Below are 26,408 nucleotides of genomic sequence, written 5' to 3'. Positions count from 1 at the left end.
ATCCCTTGAGATTGACTGGTTCAGTTGCTCTCCTGATATTTCCAGCCAACTCTGTGCTAGAGAGTTCAGCTGAATGTTTGACCTTATTCTCTTGAGTGGGCAGTGTTGAGGCTGGCTTCTTCCTTAATACTTACAATTTTTTTTCTTCAAGCAGATTTTCATAAACTAGTAAGATAGTTCCTCCCCACCTCACTTTATCCCGGTGAAAATTAACCTGGTTTGTTGTCTTTGCTCTCTCCTTCCCATTTAAGGTGAATTCTTATTTTCCTTCATCAGCAGTCAGGAGATGTAGGACTGTTTAATGACCATGCCATCGTCTCTATTAGTGTACTTTCACCCTTTTCACATTATTTCAAGCCCTATGAGAGAGTAAGACTTTTTTTAAATAGTAGGTGCTATTCAGGGCCAAATCTAGAATTTTTATAAGAGCTAAGAAATGAAAATGAGTGAATTAAGAGACTGGAGCTTTCCATCAATCTTAGGGAGGATACATCAACCACTGAAATTTGAATCTGCCGTTTTGTGGCTTTGGGATTTAACTGGCTTCATTAAATTTTTATGTTTCAATTAGTCATGGTCTCTGTAACTATGAAAGTGGTATGTCATGTATCTACATACATGTTATCCTTTGAGTGGGCTTTTTGGTTCCTTAGAACCAGAATTCAAATTTTCATCAAAACCTAGTCGCTAATTTCTTCATAATCACAGTGCTACCAGCTAAAAAGCTTCATGAAATAGAAATGATGTAGGAGGTTGAGTAATTTCTTGTTTATGATGTTAAAAATTAGAAAATGACTAGAAGTTAGTCTGGAATAGATTGATAGCTCAGTTTTAAGCCCTTCTTGGAAAAACCTTGTAATCCTTAAGACATGGGTTGTTTCTGTGTTTTTCTTTACACACACCCTCCCCAAAAAAGTGTTTTTCAAGAGTTTTATTTCAAGGCAGCCTCAGTGCTTACAACGGACCAGTGGTGTGTAGGAATACAGTCTGTAGTTCAAAGACCTTCCACAGGAAAGCAGCCCGTGGGTCCTCCCTGATACTCAGGCTTTAGGCATTTATAGCCACTGAAGCCTGGTAGAATGAAATCTAATTTCTCTTCAGCCAGCTGGGTTGTAACTGTAGACTTTTTCAATAGTTCAGGAGAAAGATCCTGGAGGTTCTAGGAAAATATTTGGTTATAGTAAATTCCTTATCAAGACAACTTTAGAATAGAACCTAATAGCAATAAACAAAACAAATCCAGTGGAACTAGAAACTGCTATTCTAGATCTCCTCGGTGAGGCTGAACAGGAGACAGCCAGAAGCTAGCACATGGGATGTGACAGGCACCATGCTGAGTGGTTTATATCCATTATAATTTTTATCTTGGCAATATCCAAATCAGAGAAGAGAGAGTTACTTTCCTCGTTTAGAAATGAAGAAACGAGGCTTTGAGAATGTCCAGAAACTGGGCAAAGCTCACTCACCTATTAAGTGGCAAAGTGAGAAGGAAACCAAGGCAGCCCAGGGGCCGTGTCCCTGACCCCCAGCCACCCTTCAGCCCTGAGACAGTTGGGCCAGAATTTGCTGTGGTGTGTATGGTTCTTTTTTTTTTTTTTTTTAAGATTTTTTTAAATTTATTTAACAGAGATCACAAGCGGGCAGAGAGGTGGGCAGAGAGAGAGGAAGGGAAGCAGGCTCCCTGCTGAGCAGAGAGCCCAACATGGGGCTTGATCCCAGGACCCTGACATCATGACCTGAGCCGAAGGCAGAGGCTTTAACCCACTGAGCCACCCAGGCACCCCAATGGTTCTTGCCCTTAAGGAATTCACAGGTTCAGGGAAAAACCAGGATGATGGATGCAGGGAACGGTTTGAGGGCTGAGCTCACGTATGGACGCACGTTCTCTTTCTGTAGACATGTGTATACGTATCTTTAAAGGAAATTATCATAATAATAGCTTACTATGTGGTAGGCTCGCTTTTAAGCATTTCACACGTTAACTCATTTAATCCTCACAACACCCTATTATTAACCCCCATTTTACAGAAAAGGAAACAAGTTTAGAGAAATCCAGTAACTTGCCAGCACTGTGTTCTAAACGCCATTCTGTTTTGCCTTAGAGAAGAATCTCACCAAATAGAAAAGTGATCATGGGATGTCCTGGCAAAGCTTGGTGGTAGGAAAGGCTGAGAAGTGTGATGTCCTTGTGTTTAGGACAAAGCAGGATCGGGAAGAAAGGTGTCCTGGGGCTATCATAAGATCAGTGGCTTTTCCAGTGGGGAGCCTCAAGGTGCATTTTGGAAGGTGTGAATTAGGTGCAGACTGTCTCCTGAAATTAAAATAATGGGTTTACTAAAGAAAGTAGGTAGAGGTGCTGACTTAGAGAACATCCCAGCTGAGAAGGTGCCTTCAGTAGGCAGCAGGCAAGAAATAGGATGGAAACAGTGGGGCCAATGAGAAGTTTCTAGAAACCCCTGGGCAAGGAGATCTCCAGGGGGTGTTTACCCAGCCCGGGAGAGCATCCGTACAAGAGAGCTGCCTCAGTGCATTTAGACCCACTGGGCCAGACTGAGAGAGACGGGGGAAGCACTGAGAACTCGAAAAGGCGGGAAGAAGTCGTAAGAGCTAGGGCGGCCGCTGAACCCGAGTTCAGACTGAGGCTAAGGGAGGGTAAAGGCAAACCCAGGTGAGGAAAAGAGGCCCAGGCTGGATGTGCACAGGTGGTGGCAGCAGACAGGCCAGTCACTGATGGGGCTCCAGGAAACAGGAGAAATCTAGTAAATCCGTTAAACCTATCCAGTGCCCTCACTCTTGTTTTCTTTTTCTCAAAGCTTCTCATGAAGCTGAGGAAAATACAAGGTTGGTCTCGCTTAACCAAGGGGAAAGGGGTCGCTGCACTCTGCCTCAAGATGGCACCCTTTCCCCCCAGAGGCGGGCCCTAAGCTCAGGGCACAGGCAGTTGGGCCTGACTGACCCCTCCCTCCAGGAACCTCCTTTCCCCATGACCCCTACACACCACCCACCACACACCACCCAGGGCTGAAACGAGCAGCCGAGGCAGTTGGACCAGGAAAGCTCATGCAGAACTCCCAAGGCACAAACGGTTTCCTTGGGTTCAGATCCTGAGAGGGGCATTTCACCTGCTTGATCCCAACTACAGTAGAGAGCTGGGGCATCTTAGGGGTTGGAAAGGTTTTATAAAGGGCAGAATCCAAATGACATTTGAAACATGGCTCTGACTCATTGGACCAGGGACCGCCGTAGGGACTTGAGAGGCCTGTGTCCCCATCACTGCAGGGCAGGCGCTCCTGCCTCGGAGCCACAGGCAGAGTCACCCACACTATTTAAATGGCATTTGTTGGGGTGCCTGGGTGGCCCAATGGTTAAGTGTCTGCTTTGAGCTCAGGTCATGATCCCAGAGTCTTGGGATCGAGCCCCACATCTGGCTCCCTGCTCAGCAGGAAGCCTGCTTCTCCCTCTCCCATTCTCCTTGCTTGTGTTCCTTCTCTCACTGTCTCTCTGTCAAATAAATTTTTAAAAATTAAAAAAGATCTTAAAATGAATGAATGCACGCATGAATGAATGGCATTTACTGCAGAGCGTGTATACGTGCATGCTGAGACTTGGGCTCCCAGGCTGAACTGGGCTTCCCGCCCTTGTCCTCCGCAGTTGGAAGTCGGGTGAACAGCCCCAGGCAGATGAGGAGGTTCGCAACCACAGCTCATGCAGAATTCTTGCGGAGTCCCGGCTTGGGGCAAAACAAATTGCATTTGCACCCTCTCTGAGTACTTGACCTACGCTGAGGCCCTGCTAAATAAACTGAAATGCACCAAGTAGCCGCTGCCCAGTGTTTAGATTGCTGTGCGCTGCACGTTCAGATATGTGGTCCGGCTGCTGGGCCGTGAACCTGGGCTCACCCCTTCCTGGCCGGGTTGGTCCCGTAGCCTCTCCCAGCGTCAGCGTCTCCCCCTCAGTGTACCGTCCTCCTCAGTACCATCTGTGAATCCATCTGGTGAGGGGTGTTGACCCGTAGTACTTGTTGCTCCCCTCTGGAGGCACCTGGGTGGCTCAGGTGGTTAAGCATTGCCTTCGGCTCAGGTCATGATCTCCAGGTCCTGGGATCAAGCCCCCCTTGGGCCTCCTGGCTGGCTCAGCAGGGAGTCTGCTACTCCCGATCCTGCTTCTCCTCCTGCTTATGTGCCTTCTCTCTCTCTTAAATGAATAAATTAAATCTTTAACAAAGGAAGAAAAAATAATTGACCCCTAAAAGTCCATCCCAGTGGGGATGATGGGAAAGCCTTGCCCCAACAACCCCCAGCCCAAGAAGGTCCCCACCCCACTGAGGTTTTGCAGCTGGTCTCCTGCTCAGCATAAGGGTCCATTGAGCACCACTGCCTTTCCCCGATGCTCCTCCAGCAGACCTCCCTTCCAGGTGAGAAGTCAAGCCCTTTGAAAGGACTCTTGGAAAAGCTATCTGGCCTCAAGCACCATTTCCTGTTTTCTAAGAGGGAAGCTTAACTTGAAAATTCTAGTCATTTATCACTTTCCACAGGTGCCCTTACCACAAGGCCCAAGGCGTGGTGATAAAAGAAAGCTTTGCCGCTTGTGAGCACATACAGGGGCCTGATTCTGGAGATAGAGCCTGCGGTGAGGCTAGGCGTTATACAGCGAAGATAGGAGAAAAGGCCTCTCAGGAGGGGGTTGGAGCCTCTACCCACAGCCAGGCACCGCCCCTCCCCCTCAGCTCAGCTGAAGGAAATTCTTGCTGCCTCAGGATAAAGCAGGTGTAAGCATAGTCTAATTTCTTGAAGAAAACACAAGATGCAGATTTATAGATTATACTGTTTACATTAATTATAGGAACACAGGGAGGTTTCCATAGTGAGAGTAGTCCTCGTAAATTGTCAGGTCCTTCAGTTACCTAATTGAGTCTCTTGGTCATAGAATAGCACTGAGCATTGAAGACCTGTCTGCCTTCACTTACATAATCTTTTTTAAATTTCTGGGAAAGAAGGAAAAAATTTTTAAAATTTCTGCATTGTGATTTTATGAAAATCAGAGCTGTAGGGGCTCCTGGGTGGCTCAGTCGTTTAGCATCTGCCTTTGGCTCAGGTCATGATCACAGGGTCCTCCAGTGGAGGCCCGATTCAGGCTCCCTGTTTGGTGGGAGGCCTGTTTCTCCCTCTCCCACTCCCCCTGCTTGTGTTCCCTCTCTCACTATGTCTCTTTCTGTCAAATAAATAAATAAAATATTTATAAAAAATAAAATCAGAATTGTTACCAACACCTTCAGAAAGTCCTTGGAAAGTTTTTTTTTTTTTTTTTTCAGAGAGGGAGAGAATCTCAAGCAGGCTCCACACCCAGCACGGAGCCCAGTGGAGCACTTGATTTCACTATACTGAGATCGTGACCTGAGTCGAAGTCAGGAATCAAATGCTTAACCGTCTAAGTCACCCAGGCACCCTGAAAAGTCTCTGAATTTTAATTGAACTTTGATTACCTTAGAAAAAGTATGCCTTCTCATTTACCACAGCCGTTCATTATACAGCATAAAAAAACTCTTAAATCAGTCAATAGTGGGGCGCCTGGGTGGCTCAGTGGGTTAAAATCTCTGCCTTCGGCTCGGGTCATGATCCTGGGGTTCTGGGATTGAGCCCTGCATCGGGCTCTCTGCTCGGCAGGGAAGCCTGCTTCCTCCTCTCTCTCTCTCTCTCTCTCTCTCTCTCTGCCTGCCTCTCTGCCTACTTGTGATCTCTGCCTGTCAAATAGATAAAATCTTTTAAAAAAATCAGTCCATAATATTGGATCTGGGGAGTTTAAATTAAATTGTATAAATGAGGGGCGCCTGGGTGGCTCAGTGGGTTAAGCTGCTGCCTTCAGCTCAGGTCATGATCCCAGGGTCCTGTGATCGAGCCCCACATCGGGCTCTCTGCTCAAGCAGGGAGCCTGCTTCCCTTCCTCTCTCTCTCTGCCTGCCTCTCTGCCTACTTGTGATCTCTGTCTATTAAATAAATAAATAAAACCTTTAAAAAATAAATAAATAAAAATAAATTGTATAAATGAATCATATCAATTAAACTTAAGTGTTAAATTTTTTTGCTGCTTGGTCATAACTGCAATCCAAGGTACTTGCTTTTTAAAGAATATAAAACTGAAAGATACCTTTGCTTTGAATTCAGCTTTAGCTGTATCCTACTTCTAGCTTGATGATTTGGGGCCAGTTACTTCGTCTCTCTGTTATAACACACCTATCTTGAAGGGCTGTTGTGAAATTATATAGAAATTATAAGTCTCTCCCTTTTCAGCCCTTGTTCCTTGTATTCAGAAATCATCTAAAATTATTTTCCTGAATAACATGCTAATAGTAAAAAAAAAAAAAAAGAAAGAAAGAAAGAAAGAAAAGTTCCAAAGTGTACTATATCTCCCTCCTACCATGGTGCCGATCCTGGGCTTCTTCCAGCAATTTCTATTGCCTTGGTGTCATGTGTGCCCTTCCAGGGAGGTTTTGTGCATCTATGAGCATAGTCTCTCAAATGTATTTTGATAATTGTTAACATGATATACACATTGTTCTTCTCCCAACCAAAAATCTCTTCTGCACATAGTTTTAGGACAAGGTATTGATTGGTCACCAATCTATTAAATTTCCTTTAGCCCAAAAGTTTAAAACCAACAAACAAAGACGATTTTCAGGCTTTCTGCCATATGAAAGAACCCATACCTTATATCCACAGAGGAGGGCCACAGGTGACTTGGGAATCTGGTTAACCATAGCAACAAATTAGCACACAGTATTTTAAGAATAAATGTAACATCAGTGAAGAAAACTTTATACCATTTAAGTGCAGAAACCTCAGGAAGGGAGCTCACAAATATGGTCACAAGATGCTCTAATGGTTACATTTGTAAGCAGTTAGAACTTGTGCTTTTGTGAATGCTTCCTGTCTTCACCTTAACCTTTAAAGTTTCTCCTTAAGTGGCTCTGCTCTACAGAGTTCTGGTCCCTCTTTGCATCTACATGAGCAATTCTCTTAATTTTATCTGAAATTTCTTCTCACAAAAGCTTGCACTTTCAAAGCATAGACAGACTTCCATTTGAAGTTTTCTAGAACTCAATCAGAAAATAACTACTTAACACAATTTGAGACCAAGAATATAGGAAGCAGTGGGTTTGCCAAAACAGAGTATGTGGACCATCATTCTCTTCCTACCCAGTATTTGGCAGTTATTCCACATCAGTGCATATGGATCTGTCTGCCTCATTCTTTTTAAGATTGATAAATGCATTGTATAGTGAATCAGTTCTTAATCGATGGACATTTCAGTTGCCCTAAACATTTTATAATCCTTACAAAGGCTGTATAACTACCAAAACCAGTGATATACACAGAAGTAGCAAGTGATGGTTAATTTGTAGCTTCTTATCTGTGTCTTTTTTTATTTTAAGGTTATTATTCTTTTTTTTTTTTTTTGTAATCTCTATATATCCAAAGTAGGGCTCAAACTCATGACTTGAGATCAAAAGTCACACGCTCTTCCAACCAAGCCAGCCAGGAACCCCTCTTGTCTGTTTCTTCATGCAAAAACCCTCTTTATTTCCTGGTAGGGGAGTTAAAACTATGTGGATACAGGGATGCTTGGGTGGCTTAGTCAGTTAAGTATCTGCCTTCAGCTCAAATTATGATCCCAGGGTCCTGGGATCAAGACCCACATAGGGCTCTCTGTTCAGTGGGGAGCCTGCTTCTCTCTCTCCCTCTGCCGGCCACTCTGCCTACCTGTGTCTCTGTCTCTTTCTCTCTCTCAGTCAGTAGCGTTGCCTCTAGTGAACTAGTGCAACTAATAAATAAAATATTAAAAAGAAAACCATCTTGGGGCACCTGGGTGGCTCAGTGGGTTAAAGCCTCTGCCTTTGGCTCAGGTCATGATCCCAGGGTCCTGGGATCGAGCCCCACATCGGGCTCTCTGCTCAGAGAGAGCCTCTCTCTCTCTGCCTGCCTCTCTGCCTACTTGTGATCTCTGTCTGTCAAATAAATAAATAAAATCTTTAAAAAAAAAGAAAAGAAGAAAGAAAGAAAGAAAACCATCTGGATACAAATTAGTGATGTGATTGGGATAGTTTTCATGCTAATCAATTGAATTCTATGGAGTGTTTACTGGCATAATGTGAAAAGAGGAAGATAAAATATATCTGAGTTGTACCCATAAATTTATGGTCTAACTGTGGAAGAAAGAAAACAGCAAATAGAACAGCACACATAATCAAGTACTTATATTTTTCAGAGAATTACAAAATCTTCTCTATTTTATTTTTTAATTACTTTAATCAGATTTAAGATTCTAAAGTCTAGAAAAACTTTAACCCACATGAAGGGGAGTTCTAAGCCATTGATAATAAATTGATCACATTTCTGCTTCTGGTAATGTCATACTAACATGTTGTAGTTCAAACATCATACCTAGCACAACCAGAGAATATGGAAAAAACTTTTTTAACGTTTTACTTTAAAGCATTGAAGACCTATCAGTGTGGTGAGGACTTGAGAAGTCAAGAGCCCAGAGGAAAGGGAAGTGCAGCAATATGGACCTGATGTTCAACACTGCTTTTCTTTTTGAGGCATTTGCCAATTCATGAACAATGGCTGAGAAGTAACCAGAATGTGGGGTCTGAATGACTGATGAGGACAGCTCAGGCAGTCTTACTGGACTTGCAAGACATAACCTTGAGTTCAGAGACCACAAAGAGCAATGAGCCCTGATAAACACCCTAGACTTTCCACTGGGGTTCCCCAAGGGCTGTACCCTTGAACTAGGTAGAGGTTGAACCAGAATTTAACTAACTTTTTCAAAGACTGAAGCCTAACTTTGAATCTGCTTAATTTATAATTGGAAGAAAGTATATGCCCATAGCCTCAGGTGATATGTGGAAATCCTCCAGAGGAAGATACTACCACCAGCAGCCTCAGATCTCTGCAGTTTTCATATGTACAGTCCAAAACAAATAAATGAATAAAAAATACCAGGCATACTAGAAGACAAAACAACCAAAAAGGAGAAAAAACAAAGAATAGAAATAGAGCCACAGAAATACAAATATCAGAAATATCAAACATGGACTTTATTTTTTTTTAAAGATTTTATTTATTTATTTGACAGACAGAGATCACAAGTAGGCAGAGAGGCAGGCAGAGAGAGAGAGAGGGAAGCAGGTTCCCTGCTGAGCAGAGAGCCCGATGCGGGGCTCGATCCCAGGACCCTGAGATCATGACCTGGGCCGAAGGCAGAGGCTTTAACCCACCGAGCCACCCAGGCACCTCAAACATAGACTTTAAAAATAACTCTAAGTATGCTCAGGAAACTGAGGACAAGATGGATAATTTCAGAAATAAATAGAAACAGCCCCCCTACCAAAAAAAGTCAATGGAATGTGAGAACTGACAGTAAGAACCTCATAGAACCTTTAACATCAACTTAAGCATTGCCAAAGAAAGGATATGTGAACTGGAATACAGGTCAGGAGATAATATTCGACTGAAGCACAAAAGGAAAAAGGGAAGGAAAATACAAAAAGGTGGTGGTGAGGGGTCACACAAGAGAATTTAGATCATGATGAAAAAAACCTAACACACCTGCAATTCGGGTCAGGTCATAGAAGGAAAGAAGATTGAAGCAGAAGCAATATTTGAAGAGAAAATGGCTGAGAATTTTCCAAAACTGACAAACCACAGATATGAGAAAAAAAAAAAAAAAACAAGATACATCATAGTAAAATAAAAAAAAAAAAAAAAAAAGGAAAAGAAAATCTTGAAAACAGAGAAGGGACGCCTGGGTGGCTCAGTAGGTTAAAGCCTCTGCTTTCAGCTCGGGTCGTGATCCCAGGGTCCTGGGATCAAGCCCCATGTCAGGCTCTCTGCTTTGTGGGGAGGCTGCTTCCTCCTCTCTCTGCCTGCCTGTCTCCCTACTTGTGATCTCTGTCTGTCAAAAAAAATAAAATCTTAAAAAAAAAAAAAGTTAGAGAAAAAAGATGCCTTTTTAATTGAGAAGAAATTCACATAACATAAAATTAACCACTTTAAAGTGGCAAATGGCATTTAGTATATTCACACAGTTGTATGATCACCACCTCTATCCAGTTTTAAGAAGTTTTTATCACCCCAAAAAGCAAACCCCTATGCATAAAGTAGTTGTTCTTCATTCCAACCCTCCTGTCCAGCCTTTGGAAAATACCTATCTGTGTTCTGTCTATGGCTATACCTAGTCTAGATAGCTCATATAAATGGAATCATACAAATTATGTGATCTTCTGGTCTGTCTTCTTTCACTTAGGATAATGTTTTCAGGGATAATCCACATTGCAGCATGAATCAGTACTTCATGCCATTTTATGGCTAATAGTTCATTGTGTGTGTGTATGTATGTGTGTATATATGTGTGTGTTTGTATACCACAGTTTGTTCATCCATTTGTCTGCTGATGGACATTTGAGCTGCTTCCAACTTTGGCTATTGTGAATAATGCTGCTAGGAATTGCTGTACAAGAATCTGTTTGCATCTCTCTTTTCATGTAAGTATGAAATTGCTGAGTCCTATGGTAATTCTGTGTTTGTTTTGGAGAAACTTCCGAAATGTTTCCCACAATGGCTGAACAATTTTACATTCATGCCAGTAGTGTACAGGGGTTACAGTTTTTCTACGGCCTCACCAATACTTCATATTTTCCTTTATTTTTTTTAAGATTTTATTTATTTGTCAGAGAGAGAGAGAGAGCACAGGCAGGCACAGTGGCAGCAGAGGCAGAGGGAGAAGCAGGCTCCCTGCTGAGCAAGGAGCCCAATGTGGGACTCGATCCCAGGATGCTGGGCAAAGGCAGCCACTTAACCAACTGAGCCACCCAGGTGTCCCCCTATTTTCCTTAAAAAAAAAAACTATAGGGGTGCCTCGGTGGCTCAGTCAGTTAAGCATCTGTCTTTGGTTCAGGTTATGACCTCAGGGTCCTGGGATAAAGAGAGCCCTACATAGGGCTCCCCATTCAGTGGGGAGTCTGCTTCTCACTCTCCCTCTGCCCCTCTCCCCAGCTCATGTGCATGCTCACATCTCTCTCAAATAAATAAATGAATTAATATTTTTAAAATAAATTAATTTTAAAAATCAGATACACGTTGTAATTAGGGTAATGACTAACTAAAATAGTCTCTAGGCTAGTATTACGACTAAAAGGATAGGAAAATAAGATATAATAAACTTATAGAGGAAAAAATAGAATAATAAAATTATCCAAAGGAAGAGGAAACATTTTTTTTTAAAGCACAAAAGAAGGTGGAACAGAAGGGACAAATAGAAAGGATTAATATAGTAAATTTGTATCCCAGTATGTCAGTAATGAATATAAAATGATGATTAAATATTCAAATATAAAGATAGACAATTTAAAATTTATAAATACACACATAGGTCTACATATTTGTGATACTTCTTTAATATAAGATGACAAGAGTGTTGAAAGTAAAATGATAGAAGAATATATACCATGTAAACACTAATCAAAAGAAAATCTTTTTTTATATAAATAGCAGACAAAATATGCTTTAAGACAAAGAGGACATTTCATAATGATGAAAAAGTTAATCTGTCATGAAGAAAATAATTCTAAATTTTGTGTACCTAATATATCCTCAAAACATCTGGAGCAAAAATGGGTAGATCTCAAAGGACCAGTAATTTCAGCATCATAGTGGGAAATTTAAACACACCTCTTTTTTTTTTTAAGACTTTTTATTTTATTCATTTGTCAGACAGAGATCACAGGTAGGCAGAGAGGAAAGCAGAGAGAGAAGGGGGAAGCAGGCTCCCTGCGGAGCAAAGAGCCCAATGTGGGGCTCGATCCCAGGACCCTGGGATCATGACCTGAGCTGAAGGCAGCGGCTTAACCCACTGAGCCACCCAGGCACCCCTAAACACACCTCTTTTTAACAAGCATACAAATACTCATCAAGGATCTGGATTTGAACAGCACAATTAGCAAAGATCTAATTGACATATATGTAGCACTCATCAACTATAGATTATATATTATTTTCAAGTGCATTTACTAAAATAGACCATATACTGGGTGAAATTTCAACAAATTTGTAAGGATTGAAATCATACAGAGTATGTTTTCCGACCAGTGGAATTAATTTAGAAATCAATAGTGAAAAGGTAATTAAAATGATCCCTAAATATTTGAAATCAAGTAATATACCTCTTTTTTGTTTTTAAGATTTTATTTTTCTTAAGTAATCTCTACTTGGGTCTTGAACCCACAGCTCCCAAGATCAACAGTCACATTTGCCGCCAACTGAGTCAGCCAGGCACCCCTCTGGTAATATATTTCTAAAAAGCTTATAAGTCAGGGGTGTCTGGGTGGTTCAGTTGGTAGAGCTTCTGACTCTTGATCTCAGGGCTATGGATTCAAGCTCCACAGTGGGCATGGAGCCTACTTAAAAAAAAAAAAAAGAAAAAAGAAAGCTTGAGATGAAATTGCAGTGGAAATTATCAAAACTTGGCTGATGCAGCTAAATCCATTTAGAGGAAAGTCTGTGACCTTAAATGCATATATTAGAACAGAAAAAATGGCTAGAAGTCAGTGCTCTAAGCATTCCTGTCAAATAAAGGAAATAATAAAGAGCATAAATGAATTCAGTTGGGAACCAAATATATAAGAGGGGGAAAAAAACAGCCAAGCACAAAATTGTTTCTTGAAAAAGACTATTGGAGCACCTCCGTGGCTCAGTGGGTTGAGCCCCTGCCTTTGGCTTAGGTCATGATCTCAGGGTCCTGGGATCAAGCCCTGCATCGGGTTCTCTGCTCAGCAGGGAGCCTGCTTCCCCCTCTCCCTCTGCCTGCCTCTCTGCCTACTTGAGATCTCTCTTTCTCTGTCAAATAAATAAATAAAATCTTAAAAAAATAAAAAAGACCATTAATAAAGCTAGCAGAGGGCGCCTGGGTGGCTCAGTGGGTTAAAGCCTCTGCCTTCGGCTCAGGTCATGATCCCAGGGTTCTGGGATCAAGTCCCGCATCGGGCTCTCTGCTCATCAGGGAACCTGCTTCCCTCTCTCTCTCTCTGCCTGCCTCTCTGCCTACTTATGATCTCTCTGTCAAATAAATAAATAAAATCTTAAAATAAATAAAGCTAGCAGATCTCTGCTATCAAGAAAAAAGACCCAGGATGCCTGGGTGGCTCAGGTGGCTCCGTCAGTTAAGTGTCTCCCTTTGGCTCAAGCCATGGTCCTGGGGTCCTGGGGTCAAGCACCAGCTCCTTGCTCAGCAGGGGAGCCTGCTTCTCCCTCTCCCACTCCCTCTGCCCCTGCTTGTATGCTTTCTTATTCACTCACACTCTCTCTCTCAAATAAATGAATAAAATCTTAAAATAATAAAAAGACCCAAATGACCAGTATCAGGGATGAAAACAGGTATCACTATAGAACCTATATGCATTAAAAGAAGTAATAAGACCAGATTTATAAAAATAGAAAGTAGAATAGTGGTTACCAAGGGCTGGTGGAAGGAGGGATAAGGAAGTCCTTTAATAGGTATAGAGTTTCAGATTTGCAAGATGAAAAAGTTCTGGAAATGTATTTCACAACAATGTGAAAATACTCAACACTACTGAATGATACACTTAAAAATGGGTAAGATGAGGGTCGTCTGGGTGGCTCAGTTGGTTAAGCATCTGCCTTTGGCTCAGGTCATGATCCCAGGGTGGTCCTGGGATCAAATCCCACATCGGGCTCTTCGCTCAGTGCAGAGCCTGATTCTCCCTCTGTCCCTCCCCCACTTGTGTGCTCACTCTCGTTCTCTCTCTGACAAAGAAATAAGATATTTTAAAAAATGGTTAAGATGGCAAATTTCATGTTCTGTGTTTTTTACAACAATAAAAATAAAAGGATATTATGACAAATTTATGTTAGTAAATTCTGATATTTAAATGAATAGACAAATCCTCGGAAAATGCAAAGTATCAAAATTGACGAAAGAAGAAATAGGAAAGCTGAATTCTACATCTAGGCAATAAATTAAATCAACAGTTTAAAATCTTCTCTCAGGGTTCAGTGGTGAGTCTGCTTAAAGATTCTCTCCCTCTGCTGCTCCCCCACTTGCATGTGCTCTCTCACCCACTCTCACTCTAAAATAAGTAAATCTTTTTTAAAAATAAAATAAAATCTTCCCTCAGAGAAAAGTTCTCGGCTTAAATGGTTTCATTGGTGAAGTCTAACATTTAAGGAAGAAATGACAGCAATCTTACACAAATTTATTCAGAGAATAGAAAGAGGAAAACTTCCCAAGTCTTTGAATGAGACTAGCATTACAACAAGGGTATTACCAAAAAAAAAAAAAAAAAAAAAAAGAGAAAATTGCAGGTTAATTTCTTTTATAATTACAGATACAAATACAGTAAATAAGATAACTAGCTCAATGAATCTGACAACATATAAATAGAAAAAATTACAACCACTTGGACTTATTAAAAACTGCAAGGTTGAAAAATCAGTGTGATTCAACGCATTAACAGAATAAAAGTGGAAAATCATGTTTAATAGGTACAGAATAAACACTTGTTAAAATTCAACATCCATTCCTGATTAAAAAAAAAAAGAAAAATTGGAGGCACCTGGCAGGCTCAGGCAGAAAAGCATGTGACTCTTGATCTCAGGGTTGTGAGTTCAAGCCCCACATTGGGTGTAGAGATTACTTAATATAAAATCTTTTTTAAAGAAAGAAAGAAAGAACATTCAGCAAACTAAAAAAAAAGATGAACACTTCCTTAATCTAATAATGCATATTTTCAAAACTACAGCAAATATCATACTTAATGATAAAATATTAAAAACTTTCCCTAAGATTAGAAATCAGAATACCTGTTGTGACTGTGTCTTTCAACATTGTATTGACAGTCTTAGCTGTTATGATAAGGAAAGAAAAAGAAATAAAAGATTTAAGAATTGGAAAGGAAGAAATAAAACTGTCACTACTTACATACAACATAGTGGTGTATATATAGAAAATCCAAAAGAACCTACAAATAAGCTCTTAAAATAAATAAGTAAATTTACAGGGTTAATTGTGCTTCTGTACCTCTATAATAAGCAATTAAAATGAAATTTTCAAAAAGATACCATTTGCAAAGGCATCAAATAAACATCAAGTACTAATGAGTAAATACACAGGTCTTCTACACAAAAAACTATTAAGCATCAGCGAGAGAAATTAAAGATGACCTCAATAAATGGATATACCAGGTACATAGTTTGTAAGACTCAATATTGTAACAGTGTTAATTCTCCCCAAATTGATCTATAGATTAACTGCAATTTTAATGAGATCCCAGTAGTGGTGTGTGTGTGTGTGTGTGTGTGTCTTGATAACCTGATTTATAAAATTCATGTGGAAATGAAAAGAGACAACAATAACAAGACAATCTTAAAAAATGATAAGGTGGGAGGATTTCTAGAACTGTATTAAAACTTTTTATAAAAGTATAGTAATTAAGAATGAGTTATTGAGGGGCACCTGGGTGGCTCAATGGGTTAAGCCTCTGCCTTCAGCTCGGGTCATCATCTCGGGGTCCTGGGATCAAGCCCCGCATTGGGGTCTTGGCTTGGTGGGGAGCCTGCTTCCCCCTCTCTCTCCACCTGCTTGTGATCTCTCTCTCTCTCTTTGTCAAATAAATAAACTAAATCTTAAAACAACAACAGCACTATAGCTGTATATTTTTTTTTTAAAATAATGAGTTATTGATACAAGGATGGACAAATAGCTTAGTGGAACACAATATAATCCCAAACAACCATGCATTTATGGACACTTGATTCACATCAAAGGTAGCACTGTATAGTAGTAGAAATAAGAATGATCTTTTCAATAAAGGGTGCTGGGTCAACTAAATATCTATAAAGGAAAAAAATGAATCTTCACACCACACTCAAAAATTAATTTGAATTAAAATTAATTTGAAATGGAAATGTGAAAGGTAAAACAAAGAGGCTCCTGAAAGATAAAATAGAATTATCTTCAAAACCTTGGGATAGGCAAAGTTTTCTTAAACAGGACTCAAAAAGCCATAAAATAAGAGATAAACTGGTTCACAATAAAATTAAGGAATTCTGTTAACCAGAATACACTATTTGGAAGAAGCTACCTGCAATGCTTTTATCTGACAAAGGACTTCTAGTCAGAATAAAGAAGAAAAAGACTGGCTAACTGATGTGGAAATGAACAAAATAAATAAACAGGCATTCTGCACAACAAAGGAAACCATCAACATAATGAAAAGGCTACCTACTAGAGATCTCAGGAAGATGGTGGGAAAGGAGGATCCTAAGTTCACCTCCTCCCACAGACACATCCAGACACTGGTAGAACAGCTATTTTACAGATAAAGACATAAAGAGATCACACCAAGAAGTGTAGGAGGGACAGAAACTAGGTAGGGAGCCAAACCCCCAGCACAGCAAACCACAAGCAGGAGGGATATAACAGACACAGAGGTTCCCTGAAGAGGGAAGGGACCAAGCCCCACATCTGACACTGCTGGGCCTGAGGACCTACACTGGGAAGACAAGCTGCCATAACATCTGGCTATGAAAATCAGAAAAAGACATCCAGGTCCAGAAATCAAAGAGCCCCAAACAAGTTGAGACAATGGAGGTCCACACCAAGACACATAATAATTAAAATCTCAAAGAAAGCATTTTTAAAGCAGCAAGAGAAAAACAGAAGTTATGTACAAGAGAAATCCGTCAGGGTCTCAGCTGGTTTTTCAACAGAAACCTTGCAGGCCAGAAGCCTGCGGCATGATATATTCAAAGTTCTGAAAGGAAAAAACCCACAGCTAAGAATACTCTACCTGACAAAGTTATCATTCAGACTTAGAGGAGATATAAAGAGTTTCCCAAACAAACAAAAGTTAAAGGAGTTTATCACCACTATGTTAGCCTTACAAGAAATGTTAAAGGGATTTTTTTTTTTAAGAAGAAAAGGCCATAATTAGAAATAAGACAATTATGAATGGAAAAATAATTCACTGATAAAGCAAACATAGTAAAAGTAGGTCAATCAGTTATAATGCTAGTATATAAGTCAAAAGATTTTAAAAAACCAATACAATCAGTTATATCTACAAAAATTAGTTAAGAGAGACACAGAATAAGGGCACCTGGGTGACTTAGTTAAGCATCTGCCTTCTGCTCAGGTGGTGATCCCAGGGTCCTAGAATCAAGTCCTGCATCAGGCTCCCTGCTCAGCAGGGAGTCAGTCTGCTTCTCCCTCTGTCCTCCCCCTACTTGTGCTTTCTCTCTCTTCAATAAATAAATAAATAAATAAAATCTTAAAAAAAAAAAAAAAAGGAAGGGGTGCCTGGGTGGCTCAGTCGGTTGAGCTGCTGCCTTCGGCTCAGGTCATGATCTCAGGGTCCTGGGATCGAGTCCCACATCAGGTTCTCTGCTGAGCGGGGTGCCTGCTTCCTTCTCTCTCTCTCTCTCTGCCTGCCTCTCTGCCTACTTGTGATCTCTCTCTGTCAAATAAATAAATAAAATATTTAAAAAAAAAAAAAAGGAGGTAACAGAATAGAAAGTTGTAAAATGTGATGTCATGTATGTCAAATGTGGAGTGGGGGGTAAAAATGTGGTTCTAGAATGTGTTCTAACATAAGTGACTGTCAATAAAGACCATTATATAAATACAATATTATATAGGAACTTCATGATAATCACAAAACAAAAACTTGTAATAAATACACAAAAAATAGAGAAAGTAAGAGAAGAAGAAAGGAAAAGAGAAGAATTATAAAAACAACCAGAAAACAATGAACAAAATGGCAATAAGTCCATACCTATCAGTAATTACTTTAAATGTAAGTGGACTAAATGCTCCAATCGAAAGATGTGGAGTGACTCAATGGATAAAAAACAAGACTCATCTATATGCTGCCTACAGGAGACTCACTTTAGATCTAAAAAGACATATAATTACACCAATGGATAGATCATTCAGGCAGAAAATCAATAAGGAAACAGTGGCTTTGAAGGACACATTAGACCAGATGTGCCAAATGGATACGTACAGAGCATTCCAACCAAAAATAGCAGAATACGCATTCTTTTCAAGTGCACACGGAATATTCTCCATAACTGATCTCATGTTAGGCCAAAAAACAGTCTCAATAAGTTTTAAAAGATTGAAGTCACGGGGCATCTGGGTGGCCCAATCAGTTAAGTGTCTGCCCTCGGCTCAGGCCATGATCCCAGGGTTCTGAGAGCAAGCCCCACATCAGGCTCCCTGCTCAGTGGGAAGTCTGCTACTCCTTCTCCCTCTGCCCTTCCCCCCTGCCCATGCTCTTGATCTTTCTCTCAAATGAATAAATAAATTTACCTAAAAAAAAAAAAAAAAAAAGATTGAGATGTGCCTGGGTGGTTCAGTGGGTTAAGCCTCTGCCTTTGGCTCAGGTCATTATCTCAGTGTCCTGGGATCGAGCCCTGCATCAGGCTCTCTGCCCTGTGGGGAGCCTGCTTCCCCACTCTCTCAGCCTGCCTCTCTGCCTACTTGTGATCTCTCTCTCTCTGTTAAATACATAAATAAAATCTTTTTTAAAAAGATTGAAATCATATCAAGAATGAAATGTGTGAAATGGGAATTCAAGTACAAAACACACACACACGCACGCACGCACACACACTGGAGCCTAAATGACATAATGCAAAGGTATACTAATCAAAACAGTATGGTCCTGGCATAAAAATAGACACAGATCAATGGAACAGAATAGAGCCCAGAAGTAAATCCATGCTTATATGGGCAATTCATTTACGACAAAAGAGGCAAATATACAATGGGGAAGAGACAGTCTCTTCAATAAATAGGTCTGGGAAAACTGGACCAATTTATTACACATACACAAAAATAAAACAGATTAAAGACCTAAATCTAAGACCTGACACCATAAAAATAAAGAATACATACATAGTAATCTCTTAGACCTTACCTTTAGCAATAGTTTTCCAAATATGTCTCCCCAGGCAAAGGAAATAAAGGCAAAAATAAACAATTGGGACTACACCAAACTGAAAAGCTTTTGCACAGCAAAGGAAACCATCAACAAAACAAAAAGACAACCTCCTGAACGGGAGAAGATAGTTGTAAATCATATATCTGGTAAGTAGTTAATAGTCAAAATATACCAATAGCTTATACAACTCAATATCAAGAAAACAATCCAATTTAAAATGGGCATAGGATGTGGATAAACATTTTCCCAAAGAAGACATCCAGATGGCCAACAGACACATGAAAAAATGCTCAGTGTCACTTGGCATCAGGGAAATGTAAATCAAAGCCACAGTGAGATACTACCTCACACCAGTCAGAATGGCTAAAATCAACAACATAAGAAACAACAGGTCTTGGCGAGGATGTGGAGAAAGAGAAGACTTAAAAAAAAAAAAAAAGATTTTATTTATTTGAGAGAGTATAAGTTGGGGGAGGGGCAGAAGGAGGGGGAGAAGCAGACTCCCTACTGAGCAGGGGACCCAACAAGAGTGATCCTAGGACCTTGAGATCATGACCTGAGCCAAAGGCAGACGCTTAACCAACTGAGCCACCCAGGCATCCTGAAAGGGAACCTACTTACACTGTTGGTGGGAATGCATACTGGTGCAACCACTGTGGAAAACAGTATGGAGCATCAAAACGTTAAAACAAGAGCTACCATAAGGCCTAGCAATTCCACTCCTGGGTATTTAAATAAGAAAAACAAAAACACAAACTCTAAAGACAGCCTCTTCAATAAATGGTGTTGGGAAAATTGGACAGCCATATGCAGAAAAATGAAATTGGACCATTTCCTTACACCACACACGAAAATAGTCTCAAATGGATAAAGGACCTCAATGTGAGAAAGGAATCCATCAAAATCCTTGAGAAGAACACAGGCAGCAACCTCTTTGACCTCAGCCGCAGCAACATCTTCCTAGGAACATCGCCAAAGGCAAGGGAAGCAAGGGCAAAAATGAACTATTGGGATCTTATCAAGATCAAAAGCTTTTGCACAGCAAAGGAAACAGTTAACAAAACCAAAAGACAACTGACAGAATGGGAGAAGATATTTGCAAACGACATATCAGATAAAGGACTCGTGTCCAAAATCTATAAAGAACTTAGCAAACTCAACACCCAAAGAACAAATAATCCAATCAAGAAATGGGCAGAGGACATGAGTAGACATTTCTGCAAAGAAGACATCCAGATGGCCAACAGACACATGAAAAAGTGCTCCATATCACTCGGCATCAGGGAAACACAAATCAAAACCACAATGAGATATCCCCTCACACCAGTCAGAATGGCTAAAATTAACAAGTCAGGAAATGACAGATGCTGGCGAGGATGGGGAGAAAGGGAAACCCTCCTACACTGTTGGTGGGAATGCAAGCTGGTGCAACCACTCTGGAAAACAGCATGGAGGTTCCTCAAAGTGTTGAAAATAGAACTGCCCTATGACCCAGTAATTGCACTACTGGGTATTTACCCTAAAGATACAAACGTAGTGATCTGAAAGGGCACGTGCACCCAAATGTTTATAGCAGCAATGTCCACAATAGCCAAACTATGGAAAGAACCTAGATGTCCATCAACAGATGAATGGATCAAGAAGATGTGGTATATATACACAATGGAATACTATGCAGCCATCAAAAGAAATGAAATCTTGCCATTTGCGACAACGTGGATGGAACTAGAGCATATCATGCTTAGCGAAATAAGTCAAGCAGAGAAAGACAACTATCATATGATCTCCCTGATATGAGGAAGTGGTGATGCAACATGGGGGGTTAAGGGAGTAGGAGAAGAATAAATGAAACAAGATGGGATTGGGAGGGAGACAAACCATAAGGGACTCTTAATCTCACAAAACAAACTGAGGGTTGCTGGGGGGAGGGGGGTTGGGAGAATGGGGGGTGGGGTTATGGACATTGCGGAGGGTATGTACTATGGTGAGTGCTGTGAAGTGTGTAAACCTGGCGATTCACAGACCTATACCCCTGGGGATAAAAATATATTTTATGTTTATAAATAAAAAATTTAAAATTAAAAAATATATACTAAAAAAAACCCAAAAACACGAACTCTAAAAGACACATGTACCCTAATGTTCGTCATGCATTATTTACAATAGCCAAGATAAAGAAACAACCTAAGCGTCCATAGATGGATGAATGGATGAAGAAAATGTGTGTGTGTGTGCGCGCGCGCGCGAGCTCACGCACAAGCGCATGCGTCCTATTCAGCCATTTAAAAAGAAGGAAATCTTGCTATTCGCAACAATGTGGATGGACCTTGAGGGCATCACAGGAAGTGAAGTAAGTCAGAAAAAGACAAACACCTTATGATCTCATTTACATGTGGAACTTAAAAACAAAAACCAATACCAAGTTCACAGACACAGAGAAGATTGGTGGTTGCTAGAGGTGGGGTGGTTAGGTGTGGGCGATATGGGTAAAAGGGATCAAAAGGTACTAATGTCCAGTTATAAAACAAAGAAATCATAAAACCAAAACAAAACAAAAAATAGAACAGTAAGTCACGGGGATGTGATGTGAAACATGGTTGCTGCAATTAATAATACTGTATGGTATATTTGAAAGTAGCTAAGAGAATAGACGTTAAAAGTTCCCATCATAAGAAAAGGAATTTTGTAACTATATTTTCATCGGACTTCTTGTAATCATGTCACACGATATACAAAAATATCGAACCATTACATTGCACACCTAAAACTAATATAATGTTATATGTCAGTTATACCACAACTTGTAAAAAAAAAAAAAAAGAAGTAAATATACAGGTGTTTCGGGATGAACAAGATGTACAAATACCCTAAAAACATGTGAAAAGGAGTTCATCCTTTTTTGGCATCAGTGGAATGAAAAATTAAAACCATTGTGAAATACCATTATATACCCCCCCCCCAAAAGTGCTAGAATGAAAACATATAGAAAATAGCAAGTATTGGTGCAGATACAAAGCAATTGGAATTCTCGTCTAGTGGTGGAGGTAGAAACTGGTCCACCCACTTTGGAATACAGCCAACATGTGCTACAGATAGACATATACAGACCCCAAGATCCCATAATTCCAAGAGAATTCCATGTGCATGTGTGCAAAAGATACACACAAGACTGTTTCTCACAGCAACATTCATAGGAGCTCCAAAATGGAAACCATTCCAATGTGCACCAGGAGAAGAGCGGATGTATGTAAATGGTGAGGTAGTCACACAACAGAATGTCACACCACTGTGAAAACCAATTCCTGATCTATTTCATGACATGGATCAATATCACCACATAACATTGAAGGAATCAAGACACGAAAGAACACTGTTTCCATTAAAGACAGACACAATTAAACCATGGTGTGAGAAGTCTGGATTGTGGTTTCCTTCGGGAGGGTCTGGTGATTGGGGTTGATAGGGGGACTCATGGGGAGCCACAGGGCCTAGTTCTTGATTAAGTGATGATTTCAGGGTGTGTTCTCTCTGTGCACATTCAAATTTACCTGTATGTACTTGTGATTTGTACACATACCTTATACAGGTTATGCCTCAACTAAGAGTTTACATAATAACATTATGTGCTTAATAGCGAAAACAGTCCTCATCATTTGATCAGTAAGTAGGGAGTGTTTTTAGGCGTCGAAAAATATGCTCTCCTTGACAAAGCCAACATCATGTCTTTCTCTGACCAGAACAGATTACATCTAAATGTAAGCACTAAAACTGTTAAGCTTCTGGCTAAACGCATAGGAGGAGATCTGACTGACCTTGGATTTGGCAAAGATTTCTTTATTCTGACACAAAATGTGCAAACTATAAAAAAGGAAAATCCATAAACTAGATTTTTATCAAAATTTTAAAACTTTTGGTTTTCAAATGACATTGTTCTGGAAGTAAAAAGGCAAGCCTCCAACTGGGCGAAAATATTTGCAAACCATATGTGATGGAAGACTTGTTTCTGGAAAATATATTTTTATATAATAACTATTATCATTTTTATTAATTATATATAAATATATAAATAAATGAATAAAATATATAAAAACTCTTACTGCTCAATAATAGGAAGACAGCCCAGTTTTTTTAATGGGCAAGAGATTTTTACCAAAATGCTTCACAAAAGCAGATATACAGTTGGCTAATAGGCACATGGGTGGATGCCTCAAGTTCAGGGAAATACAAATTAGAAGTACAACGAGATATTCCTATGCTCGTACTTGAAGGGCCAGAGCGTCAAAGATTGGCCATCTTAGTGCTGGTGAGGGTGCAGAGGAACTGGGACTCCCATACACTGCTTGGGGAACAGTGATGCATTCTAGAAAAGTCAACATACACCCACATAGACACTCTGGTCCTAGGTATCTACCCGAGAGAAAAGAAAGCACCATCCTCACTCAGACTTGGACACAGGTGTTATAGCAAATTTATTTGTAAGAGCCAAAAAATAACTATGAATCCATGTTTAAAAAAATTCTAGAAAGACGTAGCCTCATCTGTGTTTATCTGAGGGTGGAAGTAGGGCAGGAAAAAGAGAAGAATTACCAGAGGCTCCAGGAAACTTTTGGGGGGACAGAGATGTCCACCATCTTGAATCTGGTCTTGGTTTGAAATACGTGCATTTTATTGTATGTCAGTTATATGTTAGGAAACCTGTGCAAACGAATCAGTTGTTTGGAAAAGGAAATGTGAGCATGGCTTCACTATGACTAGCAGAAATAGTCAAATAATGTAAATGCTGAAATTTGTATCAAAATATCATTATATTGGAGAGTAGAAAGTAGGGATAGAGGAAGAGAGGGGGAAGTCTTCATCTTCTGTAGCGTTGCCTCAGCAGATAGAGTCTAACACTGGGGAAAAAAATTAGGGGCACCTGGGTGGCTCAGTCAGTTGAGCATCTGCCTTTGGCTCAAGTCATGATCTCAGGGTCCTGAGATCAAGTCCCACATCAAGCTTCCTGCTCAGTGGGGAGCCTACTTCTCCCTCTGCCTGCTGCTCCCCCTGCTTGTGCTCTCTCTCAAACAAATAAATGAAATCTTTAAAAAAGAAAAGCTCCAGGTGTTAATCTCTTGGGGATCTGAACATTGGGATTTACGTGTTTATGCTGTGCCTAAGTTGAGGGAATGCCATTTGTCTCATGATAACAGCCCAAAATGGAGCTATCTGAGAAAATGTGCCGCTTTGAAGAGAAATCCATGTGCTTCCTCCGAGCTGTGCGGGAAGGGGAGGCCTGACGCCCGGATTAAGTCTGTTTCTTCTTGTCCCTTTTCCAGGTGGTCACTTCTTCCACCGAAACTCCTTGTCTCCTCGGAGCCTCGTGTATGAAAGTGAATTCTCCACCATCGAACCTTCCCTGGACATGTATGACGAGAACAAGACCTGATTTTTTCTAAATGGGCTCTGGGGGGTCACCTCTTTCGTGATTTAATTTACAATCACCTTTCTTATTTTGTATCTTTCTGTCAACGTCCATTTTTGGAAGAATGGCAGGGCTTTCCGAGTATAGGTTGGGGCTCAGGGTTAAATTGCAAGGTCCCCCGCAAGGGGAGGCTTTGAGGACAGCGTTATCGCCCAGGTGGCCTCGCAGGACTGAAAACCCGCCCCAAGCCAGCAGGAGAAAGTGGGCCCCAACAAGCTTGACTGTTCCCAGAGAGGAGCAGGGGCCGGTGGAGGAGATGAGGGTTGCGTAGCAAACATGTCTCGGAATAATCACATGCTTTTCTGTGTCAGGGTGACAGCTGGGTATTTTTTCTTTTTTAATACCTTTTGTGCTCCCCACTCACAATGTGTACTAAAGCTTGCAGGCGCTGCTGCTTATGGACATGGGGCCCGAGTTGCTGCTCCTTGGCCCGCTCCGTATTTTCTTGTCTCTTATTCTACTTTCTGTTAAAGAGCCTCTTCCTAAAGGTTCCCAAGAGAAAGTCTTGCCTTTCGTCCCTCCTCTGAGACTGGCCACCTAGAGCAGCACACCCGCTACACAGGACAGGGGGTCGTCCAGCCCCCGTCAAGAGCTTAGAGCCGAGTGCTTATGTGACCACCTTGACCCTGAGGCCTGCGGACTCGTCTGCTTGGCATCTGCTGAGGTGTGTACAGAGGTGGTCCCCTGGAGGCCGGCCTGGCAGTCTCCTCTGGGTGTGATGGCCAGTGGACATCAAAATCAGAATGACTCTGAGTGCTTTCTTGAGAAGTTCAAACCACATCCTTGCTGTTAGAGACCAAACTAGCACCCCTCTTCCTCCTTCCCGATCCAACCCAGCCCCCTCCCACCAGCCTCAGCATTGGCACCAAGAAGGCATGGGAGTTTTCAGAAAAGGACGCGGTGGGCCAGCATGGCAGACATTCAAGGACACACACGCTCCTCCCACACGCCTGGGATGAGATGACATGGTGTTAACGTCACGGGAAACGTGTCTCCGGAGAGCAGTCCCGACCCACAATGAGCACATTTAGGAAACAGATAGAGGCATCCTTCTTACTCAAGGACACAACCACAGTTCAGGCCGTTTCTCCTACCCACGGGAGCCACGTAGAGATGTAAATGCATCCAACTCCTCAGATCCCCGGCATGAGAACGGAAACTCCAGCCTCCACGTTCTGGACTTAGATCTGGCAGCAAACCACGTGGACCTGGGACCCCCCACACCCACCCACAAACACACACACCTGTCGATTTTTATCAACTCCGTGAAACACGAGTTTGAGGCAAATGCTCACCATGTTCCCATGTGCTGCTGGCTTCTCTTCCTCACGTGTCTGTTCTCATCATCCCTGTAAGACGCCGTAAACACAGTCGTGCCCCCCCAATCACAACCCCTCAGAGAAAGACGGTGGAGAGAGCCATCAGGAGCGTCGCCTCCCAGTGACCAGCAGCATCGTGTTTCTAATCACTCGAGGCTGCAACAGCATGGAATTTGTAAGGTCTCAACAGCTTTTTCTTTTTTTACCATCCACCAAGGGCTTCTGTTTGAAGTTCCCCCTCCTTTTTATGGTCTTTGTACTATAAACATATTTTTGATAAACAGTTTCAAGAGGGCACTGTCCAGAAAGACAAGCTTTGCGCATGCGGCTTTGAGGCAAGGGACTGGACCTGGAGGAGATGAGAACTCCATGTACCAGACACTCTGGGACACACACCCGAGCTTTGTTTGGCTTGGCTCCTGGGACAGGGAAGATGGCTCACTTCTGGCCATGCAGTCCTCGCCACGACCTTGATCTTCTGCTCCCGGGGTTGAGACCCTCTCCGAGCATTCTCTCCTGATTTGTACCGTCTGGAAAAAGCATACACGTCACATTGCACTCGAGACATTACTTTTCTGGGAAAGGAATGAAATCGCACGAGAAGGAG

The 26,408-nt window shown here is 41.3% G+C and overlaps 1 protein-coding gene across 1 annotated transcript in view; it reads left to right on the top strand.

Moving 5' to 3' along the window:
• RNF130 (ring finger protein 130) overlaps window positions 1-25,983 on the top strand; it is a 134,313-nt gene extending 108,330 nt beyond the window's left edge. The window contains exon 8 of the mRNA XM_059416400.1: window positions 24,337-25,983. Within this exon, the coding sequence (XP_059272383.1) occupies window positions 24,337-24,446 (110 nt within the window). The 3' untranslated portion in view covers window positions 24,447-25,983. The remainder of the gene's footprint in view (window positions 1-24,336) is intronic.
• The last annotated feature ends 425 nt before the right edge of the window (window positions 25,984-26,408 follow it).

Source organism: Mustela nigripes, chromosome 12 (assembly GCF_022355385.1).
Source record: "Mustela nigripes isolate SB6536 chromosome 12, MUSNIG.SB6536, whole genome shotgun sequence".
Classification (NCBI taxonomy): Eukaryota; Metazoa; Chordata; class Mammalia; order Carnivora; family Mustelidae; genus Mustela; species Mustela nigripes.
This window is presented reverse-complemented; position numbering and strand designations above follow the sequence as displayed.